This window comes from Lactuca virosa, chromosome 5 (genome assembly GCF_052849685.1).
Source record: "Lactuca virosa cultivar CGN04683 chromosome 5, Lactuca_virosa_CGN04683_v6, whole genome shotgun sequence".
Taxonomy (NCBI): domain Eukaryota; kingdom Viridiplantae; phylum Streptophyta; class Magnoliopsida; order Asterales; family Asteraceae; genus Lactuca; species Lactuca virosa.
In genome coordinates this window covers 229,216,714-229,240,568 of record NC_136430.1, presented here as the reverse complement: position 1 = coordinate 229,240,568, position 23,855 = coordinate 229,216,714, and the positions used below count along the sequence as shown (strand labels likewise).

Sequence of the window (23,855 nt, the reverse complement as noted above, 5' to 3'; positions counted from 1 at the left end):
CAAAGGGTCTTATTTGAGCATAGCCATGAGAGGCTAGTGAGATATGTGTGGTATTTTGGGGAACTCACTAAGCTTCATGCTTACCGTGTTATGTGATATGTGTTTCAGGTACTTCTCAGGATCGAGGGAAGGCGTCAGCTTGATTTTACACACGAGAGAAAAAGAGTTATGTTTTGAGGATCCTGGATTACTAATCAAACAATCATAAGTTTTTGTTTTGTTAATTAGTTAATAGGGATTTTTGTGAAATGTGTTATGAGAATTATGTGATTTTAAAAATGAAAATTTTGTTTGAAAATTTATGGTGTTACAAGTTGGTATGAAAGCCTTGGTTTGAGGGATTCGGATGAACCTTCGGGTATTTCTGGACTCAAACTGAGGATTTGAGAAAAAGTTTCAAGAGAAATGATTTTTCTAAAACGAGTAAGAGTTTCTAAGAGAAAAACGAAAAAAAGCAGTGTGTACAATCAGCCGGAGCCCGAACGGTGATTTCCCAAAATACATTAGTTTTTTACTTTATGAGATATTTATGAGATATTTACATGATATTTATGAGATATTTACGAGATATTATAATTGCATGCAAGAGGATAGGCTAGGTATCTCATATTCTAGGGCTAGAGTTGCCTGATTTGTGATGCCTTAGTCTAGGAGTTGTTGCTATCTGTTATGTGCCTTAAGTATGTGATGAGTAATAGTATCTAGCAGGAATCACTTAGAGAGAGTTATGAGTTGAGAGATAATCTAGGAGAGATACCTAGATGTTCATTTGAGGAGTTTACTGAGAGAGTAGTGAGATACCCACGAGAGGTAGGGATGCCTGAGTACGGTAATGCCTCTCAGAGTTGCGCATAGAGCGAGTGGAGTTTTGTGGTAAAGTGATTTTATGTGTTGGTGGGGGTGATTCAGTGCCCGAATGCTGCTTGCTTTGTGCTTTGTGGAACACTTGATGATGGGAGACAGCTACTAAGTGAATATGACGATATTCAGGAGGTAGATGGCTGGCATCATAAGGAGTTTTTCAGCAGCTGATCACAGAGAAGTGTGAGAACCTAGGAAGAGCCTAGGAAGTGACTTGAGTTAGATGAGTACGCAGATAGAGGAGGGTATTCGTTGTAGGGTGAACATGTGTAACAGGATTGGTGATCGAGAAGGTTGAGCAGCTACTTAGGAAATCTGGGACGATCCGTGTAGAAAGTATAGGTAGATGTGGCAGGTAGTATGGGCCCGTACTACTGAAAGCAGAGGACCTATACTCGAAACAGGGAGAATTCTAGAGGTTCTAAGTAGCATATTAAGAAATAATAACATGGTTTGAGTACCTTGATTTGTAGCAGATTAAGAAGTAATAACATGGTTCGAGTACCATGATTTGTAGCAGATTGAGAAGAAATAACATGGTTCAAGTACCATGATTCGTAGCAGATCAGAAGTAATAACATGGTTCGAGTACCATGATTCGTATCAGATTGAGAAGTAATAACATGGTTCGAGTACCATGATTCGTAGCAGATTGAGAGGTGATAACATGGTTCGAGTACCATGATTCGCAGCAGATTGGGAAGAGATAAAATGGTTCGAGTACCATGATTCGTAGATGATAGTACGTCTAACCTTACCAGTTGTCCTGATGTGGTTGACTAGACTAAGGAAGGATATGATAGAGTGTGGGGCCAGAGGGCCATGTTGAACGAGTTTTAGTGGGGCATACCTGGAGAGGGAAATCGAGTTTGTTTCTGAGAGATTTTTATTGGTGACATGCCAGTTAGAGTTGGAAGACTCAGGGATGAGTAGAGATGAGGCTTCATGGAGGATTACGGCCTGAGTTGAGCAATCGGCCGATAGTTGAGATGTCATTTTTGTGACAAGAGTTGCGTTGTTCCCGTTTCCTAGGAGAACCAAAAGATATATCGAGCTTCCGGTTTTGAGAGTTGGAGGTAAACCCCGTGGGGTAGCATATGGTTGTGACCTTTTCCCCAGAGTATTTGGGTCGTATGTCTGCTGTGAGGTATTTCTTATACCATGAGAGAGTCATTAGTGGGGACTGAGATGGACGAGGACAGGGAGATGCCTTAGCTGAGTAAGGCATACTTTTAGCAGCAGTTCCAGGTGATCAAGAGGAGTACACCGGGGCAGCGACCCTCATTGCCTACGTGATGTATCAACTGAGAGTGAAGTCGTTTGTTTCTATGATGATCTACGCGATGGAATGATGGTTACGAGGTGTGTGATAGTGTATTATTTCTAGATTGAGAGCCGTGACTAATTCGGGACAATTGGGATATCCGACGGTGTGTCGGTATGAGACTTCGGGATGACTAGAGACAATCACGTTGGGAGGATTCCGAGGATTTCAACTGAGATTCGGGATATCTGGAGTTGTTTGGTCTCTATCGAGAAGGATCATCGAGTGTTACGAAGTACGTTCCAAGGGTCAAGTGCGATGTACCTAGTGAAACAGTCTGTGGAGTAGACTGTTGGTATGCCAAGTGGTGATGGTTCGAACACTGAGTGGGGGGAGAACTGGGTATCTTTTTTAGAGGATCAGAGATTTGTTCAAGTGCGGTTAGAGAACTGGTTATGGAGATCTGCGGTACGGATACATGAGACTTGGGTTATAGGTGGATAAAAGGTGCAGTGCGAGATAATGCATGTTATATGTGTTAAGAAGAAGATGAGGTTTCAGATTGTCGTCAAGGTGTTCTTAGTCATTGGTAATTCCTCCGTGCTTCAAAGTGAGAATTGAGGTATTTCGAGATTATGAGATGTGCGAGAGGGAGATCAATGGTCGTAGTAGGACATCGTGAGATTTGGGATGGTGTACCGAGGTATCCGAGTATGATACACTAACATTTTAGATTATTTTGATACTTGAGTTGTGAGATGGTGAGTGGAGTACCAAGTGATTATTGTTCCAGTGGGAGCCCTTCATCTAATTATCATTGAACGGGATTATCCAAAAATGTGAATTGCAGCAAGAGAAAGTGTTTTGTCACGAAGATTGTCGTCAGGAGCAGTGATGCTTAACCTGGGTGTGTGTGTGTGTACCTATCTATGTTGGGCATTCGATAGTGAACTCAGTGTGGTGACGACTTGAGGATGAGAATATGGGGCGATAAGAGAGTGGACGGATCCGGGTGGGAGTAATCACTTAGGACTGTCAGGGGAGACCTGTAGGAAGAGAGCCCATGGAGAGAGGGAGAGTATCGTAAGACTTTGGAGATCTGTAGCATACGTGATTCAGAGAGAGGTTATCGTGTAAGTGCGGAGAGCCGTAGCAAACGTGAGTCAGAGAGAGAGTACCATAAGACTGCGGAGAGTCGTAGTATACGTGAGTCAAAGAGAGGGTATCGTGTGACTGCGGAGATCCGTAGCATACGTGAGTCAGAGAGAGACAGTATCGTGTGCGTACAGAGAGTCGTAGCATACATGAGTCAGAGAAAGGGTATCGTGTGACTGCGGAGAGCCGTAGCATACGTGAGCCAAAGAAAGGGTATTGTGTGACTGCTGAGAGCTGTAGCATACGTGTGTCAGGGAGAGAGTATCGATTGACTGTAGAGATCCATAGCATACATGAGTCAGAGGGAGAGTATCGTAAGACTGGGGGGAGCCATAGCATTTGTGAGTTAGCGAGAGAGAGAGAGAGAGAGAGAGAGAGAGAGAGAGAAAGAAAGAGAGAGAAAGAGAGAGTATTGTGAGACTACGTGGAGCCGTAGCATTCGTGAGCTAGCGAGAGAGAAAGAGAGAATATCACAAGACTGCAGGGGTGGGCGTAGCATTCGTGAGGAAATAAGAGAGTGTCATAGGACTACGGGGAGTCGTAGCACTTGCTAGTCAGTGAGAGAGAGTGTTGTATAACTGCGGGGAGCCGCAACCTTACTAGTCAGTGTGTGACGCAGAGCGGCTCGTAGGCCTGTGTAGCCTTACCAGAGGAGGCTGTGAGAACTTAGTGGCCTAACCAAGGACGATACAGGGGTCTCGGCAGTGGTCGAAAACCGTTGTGTTTTGAGTTAGAGAGGGGTTGTCACGAATCGGACGGATCGAGGGTAATGCATACATATAATCGTGGAACATGGGTCATGAGTTGGGTGCTATATTGGGACGAGTGGTTCCAATTCTGTGTCGGACGAGACTCTGGTGGGCGATTTTGGCTCTATCTATGTGGAGGACGAGCAGGTTGGGATTTTGGGTGAATCTCATTCTGAGAGGGATGTGTTTCCTTCTGATGTTTTAGACTTGAGTAGGCTAGTTCGTTGGTTTAGGAAGGACCACGAGGCACACGGAACTAGTAAGTAGTAGACGCCAGAGGTCGGAGGTGAGGCGAATTTAGAAGGGGATTGTAGTGTTCGCTTGAGGTATGGAGAACTTTGTGACTTCGCGTGTCACATGAAGGGTTGAGATAACTATTCCGAAAGGAAGTTATAAAGTTGACTTGTTGGGTGGGCAATGAGTAGCCCTTGGAGGTCAAACTGTTGGGTCGGGAGTTGACCTGGTGTTCAGTGTCAGAAGGAACATTTGAGAGGAACTGGGGCTTATGATTATAGGTGTCAGAGAATCGTTCCGAGCTGACACGGCCGCTTCCTTTTGTCTGAGGACAGAGTTTTGAGGATCATTCCTTCAGAAGAGTTCTGATAGCTATTCAGGCGGTGGGTCCTTGGTGGGATATGACCCTTCCGTTCCTTTTGAGTTAAGACCAGGATCGATTAGAGAATCAGAATTAGTAGAGTGTTCTTAGAGTCTGTTATTCGATGAGTGATTAACATGATGATATCTTGCGAGGGTGGTCTGGCAGGGAGACAGACCACTAGAGTTTTCAAGTTCTTGAGAGACAGAATGAGTACCGCAGTGGCAGAAGGGTCTGTCCTTTTTCGGGATTGGGAGTTCCTTTTAGGTTCAGGTCTTTTTGGAGGAGATTGTTGTATGGTATGAGGTCCTTTTGGAGGTGCTTCTCGGGTTATTGGGTTCAATTTACGTGTTGATAAGGGGCGATTTCGAGGGAGAAATCTAATTAAAGTGGGGGAGAATTGTAACATCCTATTTCGAATCGTCCGTGATTTAGGGTTCGTGGGATCCAACCCCGACATGAGGAAACCTCAGGGCTGCGACGAGTTACTAGAAGCATAAGGCTTCTCGCTACCTTTCCATGGATATAAGGTTCATTGGAAACGGACTTATAACGAGGAAGCTATGGAAGTTTGAAGTTTTGGCAAGATAGATCCCTTAATTGAGAAAGGTGGCAGCTGAGTACACTGGGTGTACCTGTGTGTACGCTTAGCGTACTCATGTGCGTGAAATTGAAGCAGAGTCACCTGGTACGCTGGGCGTACCAGAGGGTATGTTGGGCGTACTAGGTCCAGAAAGAAACCCTAATATTTTGGAGTGTCCCTATTTAAGGAACATTATGTCTTCATATCCAGCCACCATTTCCAGGAGTCAACACTCTAAAGCCCAAAACCTTTGTTCATAGAGCTTGTGAGTCCATTTGAGGGCCTTTAAGTGATTTTGTGTGTTCTTGGAGTGAAGAAGGGGATTTGGAGAAGAAGGAGTGAGAGTCCAGGCCTTGGATCTGAGCATATCTGTGTTGGGAGCTTCATCTTGAGGTATAAAGCTCCAAGCCTTCTCACTCTTTTGATTTGTGCATCATATTAGAGCATTTTAGGGTTTTGGTCCCAAACCTTGAAGCTTTATGATTTGTTGAGCACCAGAACCTAATATCTGTCCTTTTGAGTGTTGCTAGAGGAGAGGATCCATAAAAATGAGGTCTTCGACGTGAGAACCACCTCATGCATGAGATATGAGCATTTTTTAGAATAAAGAGTGAGAGTTTTTGTGTTTGGGATTTCCTCAGCCATACAAAGGCTTAAAGTCATGAACTTTATGGAGTATGAGCCTTTAGGGAGTCCGGATCTGAGGATATAGCTATGGTCTTAACGGGTTAAGACCAAGAGAGTGGTTTAAGCAAAACTGGGCGTACGCCCCGCGTACTGGGTTGATGTCCCCGATCAGAATCCGTGTATGCTTGTGTACGCTGAGCGTACCAAGGGAGGTACGCCCCGCGTAACCTCACTGTGGACTTTTTAGGCTAAGACTCATATCGGGGTTTAAGTGTTGGGCCTGGATTTTGGGCTTGTTGTTCTATAGATCTGGACCAGAGAAACATATATATATATATATATATATATATATATATATATATATATATATATATATATATATATATATATATATATATATATATATATATATATGTGTGTGTGTGCCTTGGGCCCTGGTGTTGGGCTTGGCACTTGGACTTGAGAGTCAGGCCTCGGGAAAGCCCATTTATTATTGGGCCTTGGTGGGCCTAATGGGTCTTGGGTTATCTATGGGCTAGTTGGTGGACTACCTTTAGGCCTAGAGAATGAGGGTTTGGACTTAGATCCTAATTTGGGGTAATTGTAGATTTGGCTCAGAGATAAAGGCCGGTGCGCGACGGCAACATTTATAGGAGTTGTTCATCATCGAAGGTGAGTCTTCTCACTATACATACCCTGAGTGGTAATCTGAGTTGTGTGAATAGAGGGTATTATGTGTTTATATTGAGTATTGTGATATCCTGCATTATGTCTTTGTGATTTATGTTGTGTATTATACTGAGTTTGTTGAGTTAGGACCGGAGGATCTACCCGAGTTGTGGGACCGGAGGGTCACACTGAGACACATTGACCGGAGGGGGGGGGTCTTATTTGAGCATAGCCATGAGAGGCTAATGAGATATGTGTGGTATTTTAGGGAACTCACTAAGCTTTGTGCTTACCGTGTTATGTGATATGTTTTTCACGTACTTCTTAGGATCCAGGGAAGGCGCCGGCTTGATTGTACACACGAGAGAAAAAGAGTTATGTTTTGAGCATCCTGGATTACTAATCAAACAATTTTAAGTTTTTTTTTGTTAATTAGTTAATTGGGATTTTTGTGAAATGTGTTATGAGAATTATGTGATTTAAAAAATGAAAATTTAATTTGAAATTTTACGGTGTTACAACTCCGCTTTTGGAGCGGATTTGAGAGGCTCAAATTAAGGTTATGAAGGAAGAGCACCGAAAGAGTGAGCGCATAGTGGGTCAGGTGGCTTCATTTGGTTATGATAGTTGAGGGTTATTGACTCTCCATTGGTTAGTGTGGATTCCGTATTGGGGTGGTGTGGGCCAGGTTTTGATGGAGGAGGCATACAAATCAAGATTTTCCAATAATCCTAGGGCGACGAAGATGTATAGATATCTTTGTCCTGATTATTGGTGGACCTGCATGAAGCAGGATGTAGCTTGGTATGTGGAGAGGTGCTTGAATTGCAGGAAAGTCAAGGCCGATCATCAGCAATCTCATGGCCAGATGTAGCATTTAGATATTCCTATTTGGAAATGGGAGGAGATTACCATGGATTTCATTACGAAGTTGCCTCGGACTGCACACGGAGTGGATTCAATTTTGGTCATCGTGGATCGATTAACCAAGAGCGTGCATTTTATCCCGATTCAGGAGAGTATCTCAGCGGAAAAGTAGTCTGAGGTATACATCAGGGAGGTTGTAGCGCGACATGGGGTGCCGGTTTCAGTGGTTTTAGACAGGGACGTCCGGTTTACTTCCAGATTTTTGGAAGAGTTCCCGTGACGAGTTTGGTACTCGTCTCCATTTCAGTACGGCTTTCCACCGACAAACTGATGGTTAGAGCAAGTAGACTATTATGGCCTTGGAGGATATGCTCCGGGTTTGTGTTTTGCATTTCGGTGGGAGTTAGGATACGTATCTCCCTTTAGCGGAGTTTTCGTATAACAACAGTTGTCATGCCAACATTTATCGACCTCATTTTGAGATGCTCTATGGGAGGAAATGTAGGACCCCGATATGTTAGGGTGAGGTCGGTTAGTGAGTCATGGGGAGTACCAAAGCGGTACTCAAGATTACTAAGTTGATTCAGCAGGTTCGCAGTAGACTCCAGACGGCTCAGAGTGGGTAGAAAAGCTATGCCGACAAGCGCCGATAAAATCTAGAGTTCCAGGTTAGGGACTGATGTGTATTTAATGTGTTTATATTTTTTTCCAAGTTTTAATTTATAAAAGCTATTTCCTTCATTTTAGAGCTATGCCGACAAGCGCCGATAAAATCTAGAGTTCCAGGTTAGGCAGTGTACCTAATCGTGCAATAGTATAAAAATGGTAAGAACGAGTGTCGAACTCGAGGAACGGTGTTTAAACTACTTTATTTACTATTAACTAATCACTAATTAATTAAGAAAAAGGTTTTGTTTTCCTAGTTTTGCAAGACTAGATACTTAAATTATCAACTTAACTAAAAATTCACTTAATTAAGCTAACACTAAACTAAAGCAAGTAACAAGTATAAATTAACCAAGGGTGAATAAGAGACTTTTGTTTAGCTTCAGATTTAATTGCTATCATGGTTGATTTATGGAAGTGCAATGGATTTAGTTTCTTAAGTTACTGATTCCTAAGATGACTAAGTTAGTATTCACCAATTTAATCCTTTAGCAAACTAGCTTATTTATTCGGAAACTTACAAGTTCACTAGTGTTCAGTTCGAATTGATTAGACTTATAATTAATTGACCAATTTGGTTTATTGATTCAATTTAATACATGATTTGTCGTCATATATTAGCTCCTATACTCTTTTACCCACTTCTCTACTTAACCCTAGGTTTTGTTCATAACTCTAGTCCTACAATTTTGCAAATCATAAGATCATAAGATTTAAATTCAACTAAGTTAGATGGTCATACTAACCTAATCAAATTTAGCAATAAGAAGAGAAAATAGTTATCAAAAGTACTTGAGGTTCTTTAATAAGCTAAATCAACAAATAACAAAATCTCTAAATCCAAACCATAAAATCAACCACAATTAATCAACTCATCCTAGGCTAAACGAAAGTCATGAGTATTTAGCTCATGATTTCAACAAACAAAGTCACAAAAACGAAATTCATAGTAATTAACATAGCTAAAACTAATGAAAAATCGAAGTGTAAGTTCAATTTGCCTTAATGCTCCTTCTTCCAAGGTTGTGAATGAAATCCTTGCTTCTTAAGCCTTAATTCCAGTGTTTTGCCTTCAAAAGTATCGAATTCTCCAGAGCCAAAAGTCTTTATTCGTAGGTTTGAGTGATCTATTTTTACTTTTCCCAAAATTAGGGCACCACGTCATGGTGGGTCCACTACGCCGTGGTTGTCGTGCTTATCCCGTATTCTCCAAGTCTTCTAAGCTGATCGGGATTCTTCAACTTCCCACGTCGTGGTGATATAACCACGATGTGTTGGGAATATTTTTCTTCATTTTAGAGCTTTGATCCAAACTTTCAACTCCCAGCTTCCTTAATCCAGCTTCCAGCTTCGATTTTGCTCCAAGCATGTCTTTTGGTACCTACAACACGATTCATAGCAAATTAAGTATCTTTTGTTCTAATAAGGGTATAAAAGTGATTAAAATATTAAAATATGTTGTATAAATATGTGTATAAATATGCACATATCAAAATACCCCACACTTATTCTTTGCTTGCCCCCAAGCAAATTGATTTTAAATTTTACCAGCAAAATACAAAACAATTCGTTCCAAGCCCATCCATTATCACGAGACCTCAATGCATGTATTTGTGTCTATAATTCCTAATAACTTCCCATTCCTAAATACTCACAATCCCTATGAATCTTCACCCCTTAGCTTATACGACACTCATTTCTGCAACCCTCCGAATCAATCCTCAGAAATCTTGCTTGACCTCAAGGTATTTTTGGCTAAACAACCAAGCATACATAAATTCTAGAAATTACAACTTTGATACCATAATAGAGCTTTTTGAATTCTTCACTTTGTTGTATATTTGATCTTTGATTTACTTGAATTCACCACCTTCTTTGTTTGATTTTTTTGGTATCTTCAATTTTTGATTTCTTCAGGATTTCTGATCTTTTGATCTTCATACTTTGATAGCTCCAAAATTCTTTAACTTTTCGGTAATTTCTCTCTCTTTTTTTTACATGTATTCTCACTTTTTTTCTCTCAAATCCTACATGCTTAGGTAAGGAGATTAGCTTCAACCTTTATTGGTTAAGGTATTAGTCTAAGTGCAATGACTACCTAAGCTTTCCTGGATAGATTTCAGGTTTAGGCTGCAAAACGTGTTATGCCATAAAAGCTAAAAGATTACCTTTCATACTTCATGAATTTTTACTAGGAAATGGAAAGCCACGAATACACTATAACATGTGTTGGCTCAAGTAAACATTTCGGCTCTCATCGAATCATCTAATACTATACTAGCAAAACTTTTAATTAGCTAAATTTCCTAAGTTAGACTATTTAGAAACTAAAGTTTTAAAATCAAATGCTTTTCCTCATGCTATATACCCCCTACCCCACACTTATTTCATGCAATGCCCTCATCGCATGGTATGCAAAATATAAACTTAAAAAGAGGGAGAAAAAGGAACAGACTCCCCTGGGACAGAAGATGTGACTCGATTCATGGAAAAGACTTCTAACTCGCTCGAACGTGTGGACACAGAAGTGGAAAAGAGAATAGCAGTCTCTTGGTACAATTCTTCATTTAGGCTTGAAAATAAAATTCTATGGTATGGGAACAGCTCATCCATACCATGAGAATTAATAAAATGTATGCACGCCATTCTGGAACACGTAGACTACTGGAAATACGAGAGCGGGCTTGAAAAGTGACTCGAAAAGCACAACGTCGTCGTAGATATTACCACGGCGTGTTGGACCAAACAGAACATTTTTTGATATTTTTTCATGCGACAACACGGCGTGGTGGAAATTGCCACGTCGTGGTAGTCCTAAAAACTCAAAATCTGATGCCGAAATGTATTGAAATGCGAACTATATATGACACCATCTCTTGTATAAAGCTCTAAGACATGAAGCTTCTCTCTATGACTCAAGTAAACACCTGAAAAATATTCTCTAATCTCGCTTCTCTCCACGTTCTCTAAACCTTCACTATAACGAACTCTCACTTGCCAAATATACCCTTACTTGGACTCTAGAATAGTACCTGGAACTAAGACAAGGAAAAAGGTAATACAAGTAGGAAACATTGTCCAAGCAACCAAAACAAACACATAAGTTTTTCAAGTACCAAACAAAACAAAATAAAACCATAGTAAAACAATTCTAAAAACCATCAAAATAAAAAGGATAAACTCCCAATCTTCTTCATCGTCTACTCCACCACCACTTCCACCAGCTCCACCTTGTTGCTCCCTCCATAATTCGTCCCAAGTTGGTGCGTAAGGGTATGTAGGAGGAAAATGAGGGGGCCGGGCAAAATGCATCTGCTCCAAAAGATAGTCGATACCCATGTTGGTATAATTGCTACTCCTTGCCAAGTTATCTTCAAACCTTCGCCTAGCAATACTGTACGGGTCCATGGGCATTTCTTCATCCTCGGGTACTACCGGTGGCTCGTCCTCTCCAGCTGCCCTACCCCGCTGCCTGCCTCGGCTTGGAACTCGCTGGCGGGGAGTATCATCCGGAATGCCAAAATTAACAAAGCCATGATCAACAACGATATTTGCACGCTTGTAAAGAAGAACAGAAAACGGATTTTGTGCCTCTACTGTCAACATCACAGCTTCGCGTTTTTAAAGTACTCTAAAGGAATTGGCGAGACGAGTAATGAGCATGCCACCATACAAAGGGGAGCCACGTCTATCCTTAGCCGCCCTTACCGCAAGAAATTCCGCCAAAAGAAAAGGTAAATCCACACGGGCACCATGTGAAGTAAGTGCCCAAAGGAAGAAAACATCAATAGTGGGACATTTGTCCCCCTCTTGGCGCTCATTCACAGTGTTACTGATAAGTCGGTGAAGTAAGCGATGAATAGGAGAACGGATATCGCTCTCCTGTGTTGTCCCTTTCGAATAGGCACCATTAGCTAAAGTATACCAATGCACTTCAGCCTTGAACCCCTCGACATCACTCACACAATCCGCAATATATTGTTGGTAGAGTTCTGAATGTACTTCAGATGGAAGATAAATCCCTATTCTGAGGGAAAAATCAGCAAGGCTCAGTGATCTCCTCTCACCACCAAGGCAGAAAGTCAAATTGTCATCCGCATAAATACCAGCTTTCCTTGCAAATGAAACAGTAAATAAGAACTCCACCACTAAGTCCTTGTAAATAGTCTCTTGAATCTGAAAAATCCTTCTCCATCCCATACAAACAAATGGTCCATGAACGCTTTCAAACACCTTATCAAGAAATGGATCCATTGCTTCTAACAATCCGGTTTCCATTGAGCGTAACGTGCACCTTTCGTTGCTTCAATGAATTGAGTTTGGCATTCCATCGCGCGTAAATCTCAGGCCCTACTTTGCGTGGAAAGTTGTACCATGGAAAGTGGGAACAACTTCCGGCTTGGTTTTGCCTAGACCTGTTAGCCATGTCTGCAAAATAACCATAAAGACCACACAAGATATCATGTGCATCACTATAATCAAAACAAAACTAATAAGACTGTGAAAAACATCACCACGACGAGTCGTCGTGGTCGACGACGTGTTCGTGACCTTGGTTAAATCACACCAGATTCAACACCATATCAACTCAATCCAAGTTCAGGTTTTGTTCTAGGCATAAAATGTAGTAGAATGGTAACGAAATCAAGGCTCAAAACATCCACAAATTGGTCCGATTTTTGCAAAAATCGGAACCCTAGGTTCCTAAAATTAGCCCTAAAAGTGTTCTAATCAGGAAATAGATGCTCTATACTACCCTACTAAACCATCAAAAGTAAGCAAATCACTAGAAAATCATACCTTTTAGGGAAGAAAAACAAGAAATCGATGGAGAGAAGAATGAGTTCTTCGTGGAGGCTGGCACGACGAGAGAGATGGGGTGGTGTAGAAAGTGAAATTGTTTTGACTTAAGTTTAAAAACCCTAAATTGACAGCAGTATTTTTTGTTGCCACGACGTGTTAGAATAACCACGTCGTGGTGAGTCAATTGATCTCCATTTTTCGTGTTCTGGAAAATCACCACCTCGTGGTGGTTTTCACCACGTCGTGGTGTGTTAAAAATCATTATTAATTATCAAATTCTTAAAAATAACCACCCCAAACTCGTTTTATGCCATACCCCACGTCAAACTCCATAACAAATCAGAAGAATGAGAGACTAAAAACCAAAATAAATCAAAAACTAATAAAATGGAATAAAATAAAAGGAAAGAAAATGCAAACTCAAAACCACAGGTTGCCTCCTGCAAGCGCTTCTTTTTGGGGAGTCATAAGCCGGACTCCTTCCCACTTTACGTCGTGTCAGCTCGTGTGAATTTGACGATTTCACCCTCTCTTTCTTCACTTGGCATGCTTTCTTCATAATGCTTCACTCGATGGCCATTAACTTTGAAAGGGATCCCGTCTCTTGAGATAAGATCGATAGCTCCATGTGAGAAAACTTGTTTGACAACAAATGGCCCGTCCCATCTAGTTTGTAATTTGCCCGGGAATAACTTCAACCTTGAATTGAAAACTAACACCTTTTTCCCTTCATGAAAATCCTTATTACCTTTTAGTCTCATGTCATGCCATCTCTTAGTCTTGTCTTTATATATTAATGAACTTGTGTAAGCTTCATTTCTAAGTTCTTCAAGTTCATTCATTTGCATTAACCGGTTGGTGCAAATTTCAGCGATATCAAAACTACACATCTTCAAGGCCCAAAACGCTTAAAGCTCTATCTCAACTGGCAAGTGGCAATTTTTTCCATAAATCAACCTATATGGTGTAGTACCAATAGGTGTCTTATATGCCGTACGGAATGCCCAAAGTGCATCGTCAAGTTTGTCCGACCACTCCTTTCTATTACTTCCAACCGATCTTTCTAAAATCCTCTTTAATGCCCGGTTTGTAACTTTAGTTTGCCCACTCGTTTGGGGATGATAGGATGTTGAGAATCGATGATGGACACCATATTTTTGCAACACCTTAGTCAATTGATCATTAGCAAAGTAGGTGCCTCGATCGCTAATTAAAGCCTTAGGAACTCCAAACCGTGAAAATAGCTTTTTAAGGAACCGAACCACCACTCGAGCATCATTTGTGGGTAATGCTTGTGCCTCCGCCCACTTGGATACATAATCGACTGCTACCAATATATATTTATTGCCCTTTGACATTAGGAAAGGTCCCATAAAGTCAATCCCCTACATGTCAAATATCTCACAAACTTGAATGCTATTTTGAGGCATCTTGTTTCGTGATGAAATGTTTCCCGACCTTTGGCATGAATCGCATTCCTTGAAAAATTTAGTACCATCCTTAAAAATAGTAGGTCAATAAAAATTGGTATCAAAAACCTTTGTAGCCGTATATTGCGCTCCGTGGTGTCCTCCGGTGGGCCCGCTATGACAATGCTTCAAGATTTCTCAACTTTCCTTCCCAAATACACATCTCCTTATCATACTGTCTGCACAGCTTCGAAAAAAGATATGGCTCATCCCAAAAGTAGTACTTGATTTCTGAGAAGAATTTCTTCTTTTTTTGTCGGGTCAAATCTTTTGGAATATATTCACTTGCTAAATAGTTGGCCAAATCCGCATACCATGGTACCTCTCCTGCTATGACCAAAAGATATTCTTCGGGAAAATCATCTCCAATATCGTTTTCTTCTAACTCTTCCAAGTGCGGGTTCTCTTCACCACGTCGTGGTACCTCTTCTGCCTTTTTTATTTCTTCATTATAATCACTTTCTTCTAATAGCTTCTCCAACTCTTGTATATCCATTTCGGGATCAAAATTTCCTTCCTCAAGAACCATAAACCCCTCAGTTTCTTCTTCTTTCCAACCCTCTAGCTCTTTTTCAAGTACTTCATCTAACACATCAACATAAAATGTCGTATCATCACTTACCCTTGAATGTTTGATTGCCCGAATAACTCCAAAAGTAACCGCTTCTTCTCCAACTCTTAGAGTGAGTTTGGACTCTCTTATATCTACTAAAGCTCAGGCGGTACTCAAAAATGGCCTTCCAAGGATGATGGGGACTTGCTCGTCTTCCTCCATATCCAACACAATGAAATCTGTGGGAAAAACGAACTTGTCAACTTTCACTAGAAGGTCTTCACAAATACCCCTTGGAAAGGTCATAGTTTTATTGGCTAGATGGATGACCATGCGGACCGGTCTTGGTTCGGGAAGATCAATCTTTTTGAAGAATGAGTATGGCATCAAGTTGACACTTGCTCCTGAGTCACCTAGAGCATGACTTGTTGCTAGATTCCCGAATTGGCATGGTAAAGTTATGCTCCCTGGATCACCCATCTTCTTCGGTAGCATGTTTAGCATTGCAGCAGAGCAAGTTTCCTTCAGTACTACCTTTGATAATCCTTCCATTTTCTTTCGGTTTGTCAATAGGTCCTTTAAAAACTTGGCATACTTTGGAATTTCTACTAAAGCCTCAAGAAAGGGAATGTTGATTTCAAGAGACTTTATGTAATCTAAGAACCTTTGATAATCTTCAGCATGCTTCTCTTGAATTGCTCTACTTGGGAATAGCAATGGTGGGTGGTATGGCCTTACGGGTTCATCAATCTTCTTTTTAGCTTCTCTCCACGTCGTTGCATCAGTGCCACGTCGTGGTGACTGTTCAGATTTGCTTCCTTGATTTTCCTCTTTTTCTTTCTTCTCCTTGGCCGGGTTGTTACTGTCTATGGGAGTCAAATGAGTAATAATTTTTCCACTCCTAGTGGTGATGGCTTGGATGTGTGCACCTTTCGGGTTTTGTTTGGTATTTCCCGGAAGTCCTCCCGGTGGTCTTTCATTGAATTATATAGCTAGTTGACCAAGTTGTTTCTCTATATTGAGGATCGAAGCTTGTTGATTTCTCAGAAGTGCTTGTTGGTTTTTCATCATCTCTTATTGTTCCTTCATCATTAGTTGTTGCTCTTTAATTGCTAATTGTTGATCTTTAATTGTTGCTTCAGTTCCCTCGTGCCTTTTTTCAGATGTTGCTGCAAATCGGGTGAGCATAGTCTCAAAATCAGATTTATTTTCAACCGGTCGTTCTTCTTTTTGGTAAAAACCTCTCCCTCTTTGTTCATACTTTTCTTCCTTGGACATCTTATACTCATCATAGGGCAAACACTTCTTCTTAGACTTTCTCCAATCTTCATCTAAACGATCACCACTTGAGTAGCAAGCTTGGACCGTTCGGTTTCCATTTTCATCAAGGTTACATTCCTTAGTTAAATGCGGCCCGTTGCAGTTTTCACATCCAACCCGAATAGCATGGATTGTTTGATCCATTTTAGTCATTCTTCTATCCATGCTTTGCAACATTGCCATTACCGCTGCCATATCATCCGAAGCAGCATTAGCCGAACCCCTTGTTACATCATTCCGTGGATTATGGTATTCTCTAGAATGTTTAGAGAATTCTTCGATGAGCTGCTTAACTTTCGCCGGATTTTTCTTAGTTAAGGGCCCTTGAGAATCAAGAAGTTGTCGAGTAGTGACGTTCACCCCATCATAAAAGATCGAGACCTCTTGTTGCACATTAAGGTCATTTTTGGGGGCAATTCCTTATTAGACCTTTATTGCGCTCGCATGCTTCATATAACGACTCCCCCTATTGTTGCTCAAAATTTGCAATTACCTTTTTGAGCTTAGCCACCTTGGATGGTGGGCAAAATTGTTCCAAAAACAGTTCACGCATCCTAGCCCATGTCGTTACCGCGCCTGGTGGTAGTGCCTTTAGCCAATCCTTAGCGGCTCCCTTAAAAGTGACAGGGAGCATTCTTAACAATACCGTTTCTCTTGGCACATTTGGGATGTTAAAGTAGTCGACAATGTCGTTTACTTCATCAAGATGCTTGTAAGCATCTTTGTGATCCTTTCCGGTGAAAGGAACCTCCTTTAGTACGGTGAGTATGTGTCCTTTCAGTTCAAAAGTGGCAGTGGTGGGTATGGCGGGGTACACGAGCCCTGGTCCGGTGTCATCTCGAACTCTCTTCATGTACGCCTCCATCGAGAGGTCAGCAATGTTGGCCATGGTGTTGGCGGGTTCTTCTTCGTGATCACTTTCTTCAAAATCGGTAACACTTTCCTCCTTCTCGGTCTCGTACTCGGTGTCTTCTCTTGTGTTGCTGGATTCCCCTGCTTTCTTTCCCTTCTTTTTACCAAAAACTGATTTAAGACTCTTGAAAGGTGACTTCTTCGGAGTATCTTCGTCGGTCTTGTCCTTGTTCTTACGAAAAGCGGACTCCGGGTCTTCAAGTGGTGGAATCAAAGATGACTTTGATCCACGGGTCATAAACGATCTGCAAATAAACAAAGGAAACACGTAAAAGGAACAAAAATGGAATAAAAAAAATAAAGTCCTAACTGCTACGATGCCACGTCGTGGTAGAATTTACCACGTCGTGGTGTGTCAAAAGCAAATAAATCCTAATAAAAATAAAAACAATAAAAATAAAACTTACTAATCAACTTCTAAACCTAATAAAATAGCAGATTAAAGTAGCTAAGATTGCACCGTTCCCCGGCAACGGCGCCAAAAACTTGATGTGTATTTAATGTGTTTATATTTTTTTCCAAGTTTTAATTTATAAAAGCTATTTCCTTCACTAGACTATTAAACACACTAGGAAGTGTACCTAATCGTGCAATAGTATAGCAATGGTAAGAACGAGTGTCGAACTCGAGGAACGGTGCTTAAACTACTTTATTTACTATTAACTAATCACTAATTAATTAAGAAAAGGTTTTGTTTTCCTAGTTTTGCAGGACTAGATACTTAAATTATCAACTTAACTAAAAATTCACTTAATTAAGCTAACACTAAACTAAAGCAAGTAACAAGTATAATTTAACCAAGGGTGAATAAGAAACTTTCGTTTAGCTTCAGATTTAGTTGCTATTATGGTTGATTTATGGAAGTGCAATGGATTTAGTTTCTTAAGTTACCGATTCCTAAGATGACTAATTAGTATTCACCAATTTAATCCTTTAGCAAACTAGCTTATTTATTCGGTGATCAGGCGGACAAACTTACAAGTTCACTAGTGTTTAGTTCGAATTGATTAGACTTATAACTAATTGACCAATTTGGTTTATTGATTCAATTTAATACATGATGTGTCGTCATATATTAGCTCATATACTCTTTTACCCACTTCTCTACTTAACCCTAGGTTTTGTTCAAAGCTCTAGTCCTACAATTTTGCAAATCACAAGATCATAAGATTCAAATTCAACTAAGTTAGATAGTCATACTAACCTAATCAAACTCAGGAATAAGAAGAGAAAATAGTTATCAAAAGTACTTGAGGTTCTTTAATAAGCTAAATCAACAAATAACAAAATCTCTATATCCAAACCATAAAATCAACCACAATTAATCAACTCATCCTAGGCTAAACGAAAGTCATGAGTATTTAGCTCATGATTTCAGCAAACAAAGTCACAAAAACGAAATTTATAGTAATTGACATAGCTAAAACTAATGAAAAATCGAAGTGTAATTTCAATTTTCCTTAATGCTCCTTCTTCCAAGATTGTGAATGAAATCCTTGCTTCCCAGGCCTTAATTCCAGTGTTTTGCCTTCAAAAGTATCGAATTCTCCAGAGCCAAAAGTCTTTATTCGGAGGTTTGAGTGATCTATTTATACTTTTCCCAAAATCAGGGCACCACGTCGTGGTGGGTCCACCACGCCGTGATTATCGTGCTTATCCCGTATTCTCCAAGTCTTCTAAGCTGATCGGGATTCTTCAAGTTGCCACGTCGTGGTGATATAACCACGACGTGTTGGGCATATTTTTCTTCATTTTAGAGCTTTAATCCAAACTTTCAACTCCCAGCTTCCTTAATCTAGCTTCCAGCTTCCTTTTCGCTCCAAGCATGTCTTTTCGTACCTACAACACGATTCATAGCAAATTAAGTATCTTTTGTTCTAATAAGGGCATAAAAGTGATTAAAATATTAAAATATGTTGTATAAATATGTGTATAAATATGCACATATCAGGGACATGGTTCTCCTAAAGGTGTCACCTTGGAAAGCTGTCATCCAATTTAGGAAGAGGGGCAAATTGGGCCCCAGGTACGTCGGTCCTTTCAGGGTTTTGTCCTGTGTGGGCTAGGTTGCTTATTGCTTCGACCTTCCCGAGAAGTTTAGTCAAATCCATAGCACATTCCATGTCTCACAGCTGCAGAAGTGTTTAGTGTATGATTCAGTGGTGGTTCCATTGGAGGATATTCAGGTGGATTATCACCTGAATTATATCGAGAGACCAGCGGAAATTCTTGACTGAAAGACGAAAACCTTGAGGAACAAGGCTGTTGAGTTGGTGAAAGTCCAGTGGCAGCATCTCAAGGGTTCAGAATGGACATGGGAGCCGGAGGACGATATGAGGGAGCATTACCTAGAGTTGTTTGGGGCAGCGGACATCAAGGACAAAGTCAGATTCAAGTGGGGAAGAATTGTAACATTCGTAATTTGGTAAGTTTCCTTTTAGCCCCTTAATGAAAAATTCTTTTCATTTTGGTATGTGGCTAGTACGTGGGGCGTACTCTATGAGTACACTTTGATGGGTTTTATACATAGCAAACAATCCTATGTGTAAATGCAACCCTAATTTGAGGATCTATGTTAGGGATGGAAATTTCAACTGACCCGGTGGGGAACCCGGTTGATCCGCCCCAATCGGGGATGGGTATTCCCTGCCAAAACGGGTACCGGGTACGGGGCATGTGATCCCCATTGTGCTAAAACCAGGTATGGGGCTGGGGCCGGATATAACAATCCCCAACCCGCCCCGCCCCCGCTTTTATGACTATATATATATATATATATATATATATATATATATATATATATATATATATATATATATATATATATATATATATATATATATATATATATATATATTATTGGATTTGAATTAAGTCCACTAAGATGAATTGATCTATATTAGACCATCAGAGATAGAGTCTGTATATCAAATTTTGTTCTCAATTCCAATTGTTTGTTAATTGTCACTTTGTTCGACGATCTATATACCAAATCGTCACTTTTCGTTTTGATGTTTGTTAAACTTTATCATTGATGTAAACAAAATCCGATTATGGCATTTGATTTTGATCGCTTATTAAACTTGGTTTTTTTGTGTAAGTTGAGTTTATTATGTTGATAAATTCGGGATGGGTTAGGGATGGGTTGGGGAATAGCCCAAAATACAAAGGGGAGGAGATTTGATTCCCCGCATCCGTTGGGGATGGGGATGGGTATGGGACGAGGTTAGACACTCGAGGATGGGGACAGGGATGGTCAAGACCGCCCGAAACCCACCCCATTTCCATCCCTAATCTATGTTTTCATTATTAGACATACAAGCATTGAACACAAAAATAAGAAACCCTAGGAGGCACATGTAATTTTCAAAATTAACATATAATTAGGGTTAGGATACATACCTTTATTGTTATATTGTAATAACATACAAATCCTTGAAGATCTTGAACTTTGGTAGCAAGCGCCACATGTGTCGCGCCTCTAATGGCTCACAAACAAACCTAGCAACCAATGATTACTATGGAGAGAGAGAGAAGGAAGTGGAAAATTCGGCTCTAAGCCTTTCTTGGAGTGCATGGGATGAAATCCAACCCTATAGGGGTTTATATAGGTGATAAGGAAGGTTTAGGATAAGGCAAGTGTATCTTAGATTTCCCTAATCCCTTAACTTCCTCCCTAAGGCTTCCAAGGCACCCTTAGAGCCCAAGGAAACCCTAGGACACTCTAGATTTCGTTCCACCCCTCTAAGGGAGGTTCTAGAATGCTCAATGCTCAACTTTTAAACAATGTCACCTTTAGTCCCTACAGTTTCAGTTAATTCCTTTAATCCCAAAATTGATTCCAAATTAATTTATGATAAAATATTAATTAAACAATATGATTTCTAATTAATATATTATATCCATAATATATTAATAAATCATTTATCTTGATTTCAAATTAATATATTAACCAAGTATTAAATTAATAAATCATTCTTCTCTCTCTAACAGTTATCGTATTCAATTTACAGGTTTGAAGGCAACCCAAAAGGACATTGCTACTATCAATTCAAGTTTATACCAATTATAGTTATGGGCTTAGACACCTAATGCAACAGTCTCCCACTTGGATAAGTCTAATAACTATAACTGCCAGTATAACTACCAAATTGACTAGCAAATTTTAGTTACCAAAAGTCGTTGTCGAACTCTGACCTAGTCAGTGATGTGTCCTCAGATAAGGAATCAAATATTCCTCCATACTACAAGATGTCGTATGGACATGAGACATGGATTATAATCAATCTCGGTCCAATAGTTGTTTCTCGATTTTCGATTTATGACGACTGACTAATTGAACAAATCAAATCTGTCCAGGCTTGGCTAAGCACTTAGGGTGTCATCACTAAATCATCGAGGGGCCCACAGATATCACTTTCAACCCATTTAGGGTAAAAGGAATAGATAAACTTTGACTCATATGCTTGTACAATTTACTCATCAAATCATTCACAACAATATGTTTTATAACATCAAGTTACTGATGCGTTTACGTATTATCAATGCACAACTTACTCGTAAACAACAACTATATGTCTCCGTTTCAAGAATATAAGATATTATCGTCTCACAATCACTCGTGATAGAATCCATGAAGTGATTTAAGTGAGCGTGGGTTTAATCCAATACTCAAATCCTATTTCAGGAGTACCCATGAACACTGCAGCAAACATTTGCTATGTCTAAGCACTTAGACAATCTACAGTCGAATTCATGACAGTCTTAATTCACTACTTACTTCCAAAGTATGATCGACTGTGGATGTTTGAATAATCGTATTATTCGGGAAGTAAAACATGCGAAGTAAAACACAAGAATAACCTAATTCAATATGGTCTCAAAACTTTTGAATATAATAAAACACTTATTATTTAATCATCATATTAATTAGACTTTATTCATTGTATAATGTTTGGAACAATCAATTGAATACTTGAATTAAAACATCCATCATGCCATGCTCTTAGCATGCACACCATGTTTATCTATGGTCCTTCCTTTGTGAAATAGATCAATTTGATACATTTTTAATTATACTCATTTCACAATTCTAAATCCTTATTACAAGTGTAAGAATACCAAATTCTTGTCACTTCTAGAATGTGTTAGAGTCTAAACTTTCATGCAATAATCCTTTTGTAATGTCAAGGAACCAAAGTCACAGAGACTTTGCCAAGATATTACAAAGCATTCCACTGGAGATTTTGTTGAGAGAAAAACTTTTGAGAAACACTTGAACAAACATTAGTACAAGTTATAGATTGCGGAAATAAGTTAATCTCAAAGGATCATAAAGCTCAACAATAATAAGAACTTAGAGTTGTTAGATAGTTAGTTGCGGAAATTTAAGTGCGGAAAAGTAAAGGAACTATAAATGACAACAAGTTATATATCAAGTAAACACGAAGCTGATTCTTAACATGGTTTGAATTCAAACACGAGTTAGTATGTGAGATCAGCTTAAAGTGAAAGAAGTCCCAAAGTCTGGATCCGAAGGAGATATGAGATTTTGATCTTAATATTTGAGTGTAAGTCCAGAAAGATCTTTGATAGTAAGAAGGTAAGAGATAACAATTCAGAGGTAAAAGAAATTCAGATGAAGAAATGTATATATATTCATGAAGATGAAGACTCTATTTATAGAGTCTCATAAAGTTACATTGTAAATAAACAAATACTAAACTACTGAATTATAGTGGCCATGTAAGGTTCACTGATACTATATTGTAAATGAAAAAGTCAGATAAAGTAACTTAACTCTTCATTGCGGATGAGATATTTGTGGATCACATCTTTAAAGAGGTTGTGGTAGCAAAAGGCATTACGGTAGAGACAATAGATTGCGGTGGGAGAATCCGTTGTGGTAGAAGAGTTGGTTGCGGATTGTTAAGTTTAAGAGGGTCACTTTTATGTTTCAACATTTTCCCCCAAAGTGACCTCTTCAACTTTTCTTCATTACTAATCAAGTTTTAGGAATTTGATGAGAAGCCACCAAAACTTCCTAACTTCGCCAAGTCATTGAATTCTCCTAGTAATATTAAACTTCACTTCTTCTGTTGTATGCTTAGATCTCTGAAACGCAGTAAGAGTCACTTCCATTTGCTTGCGGGTCAGCCGGGGCTTTGCGGTGAGCGGGATGAAGTACTTTGTATCACTATTTTCTCTTTTAAACACAATTCCCAGTTGAGGGAAGTTGGTTGCACCTAAAGATCTTTCTTGATAACCTTCAGCAAGCATTGGTGCTGGTTTGAGAGGTGGAAGATTGAGTTTTTGAGCAAGTAAGGGATGGATTTCAGCATTAATTTTGGTAAAGTCATATACCAATGACTCAAGAAATATGGACGCTTTCTCATAAGCAATTTTCATTTTGGGGTACTTCTCGGCCTTGATTTGGAAGACTCTAGCAATCAAAAACACTTCCTCAGGATTCATGCACGGAAAGTCTGCTTGAGTCCTCATATAATCATCTCCTCTTATTATAAGGGTATATTGAACAAATTAAGTCTTCTTGAATTTCCTTACTTCATGAATCTTCTGAGTGTTCCGAAGACATGTATGGAGCCAAGTTCTTTGATGGGGGGGGGGGGTTTCTTGGGCCAGAGGAGATTGGTGTTGCTATGGATTTTGTTGGTTTTGGTGTTACGGGGGAGATTGATGAGAAGAGTGTTGTTGCGGTTCCTTTTGCGGTGGAGTTTGGTTTGAAGAGCGAGCCTTACTTTG

The 23,855-nt window shown here is 39.9% G+C and overlaps 1 protein-coding gene and 1 non-coding gene across 2 annotated transcripts; one reads left to right on the top strand and one right to left on the bottom strand.

The window, feature by feature from the left end:
• Window positions 1–13,327: 13,327 nt before the first annotated feature.
• LOC145112448 (uncharacterized) lies at window positions 13,328–13,729 on the bottom strand. Its single transcript, XM_079048611.1, has one exon. The coding sequence runs from the start codon at window positions 13,727–13,729 to the stop codon at window positions 13,328–13,330; it is 402 nt and encodes a 133-aa protein (XP_078904737.1).
• Window positions 13,730–16,578: 2,849 nt separating this feature from the next.
• On the top strand, window positions 16,579–16,686 carry LOC145118052 (small nucleolar RNA R71). The gene has a single exon (XR_013713036.1). It is a non-coding gene; the product is annotated as a small nucleolar RNA R71 (small nucleolar RNA).
• The last annotated feature ends 7,169 nt before the right edge of the window (window positions 16,687–23,855 follow it).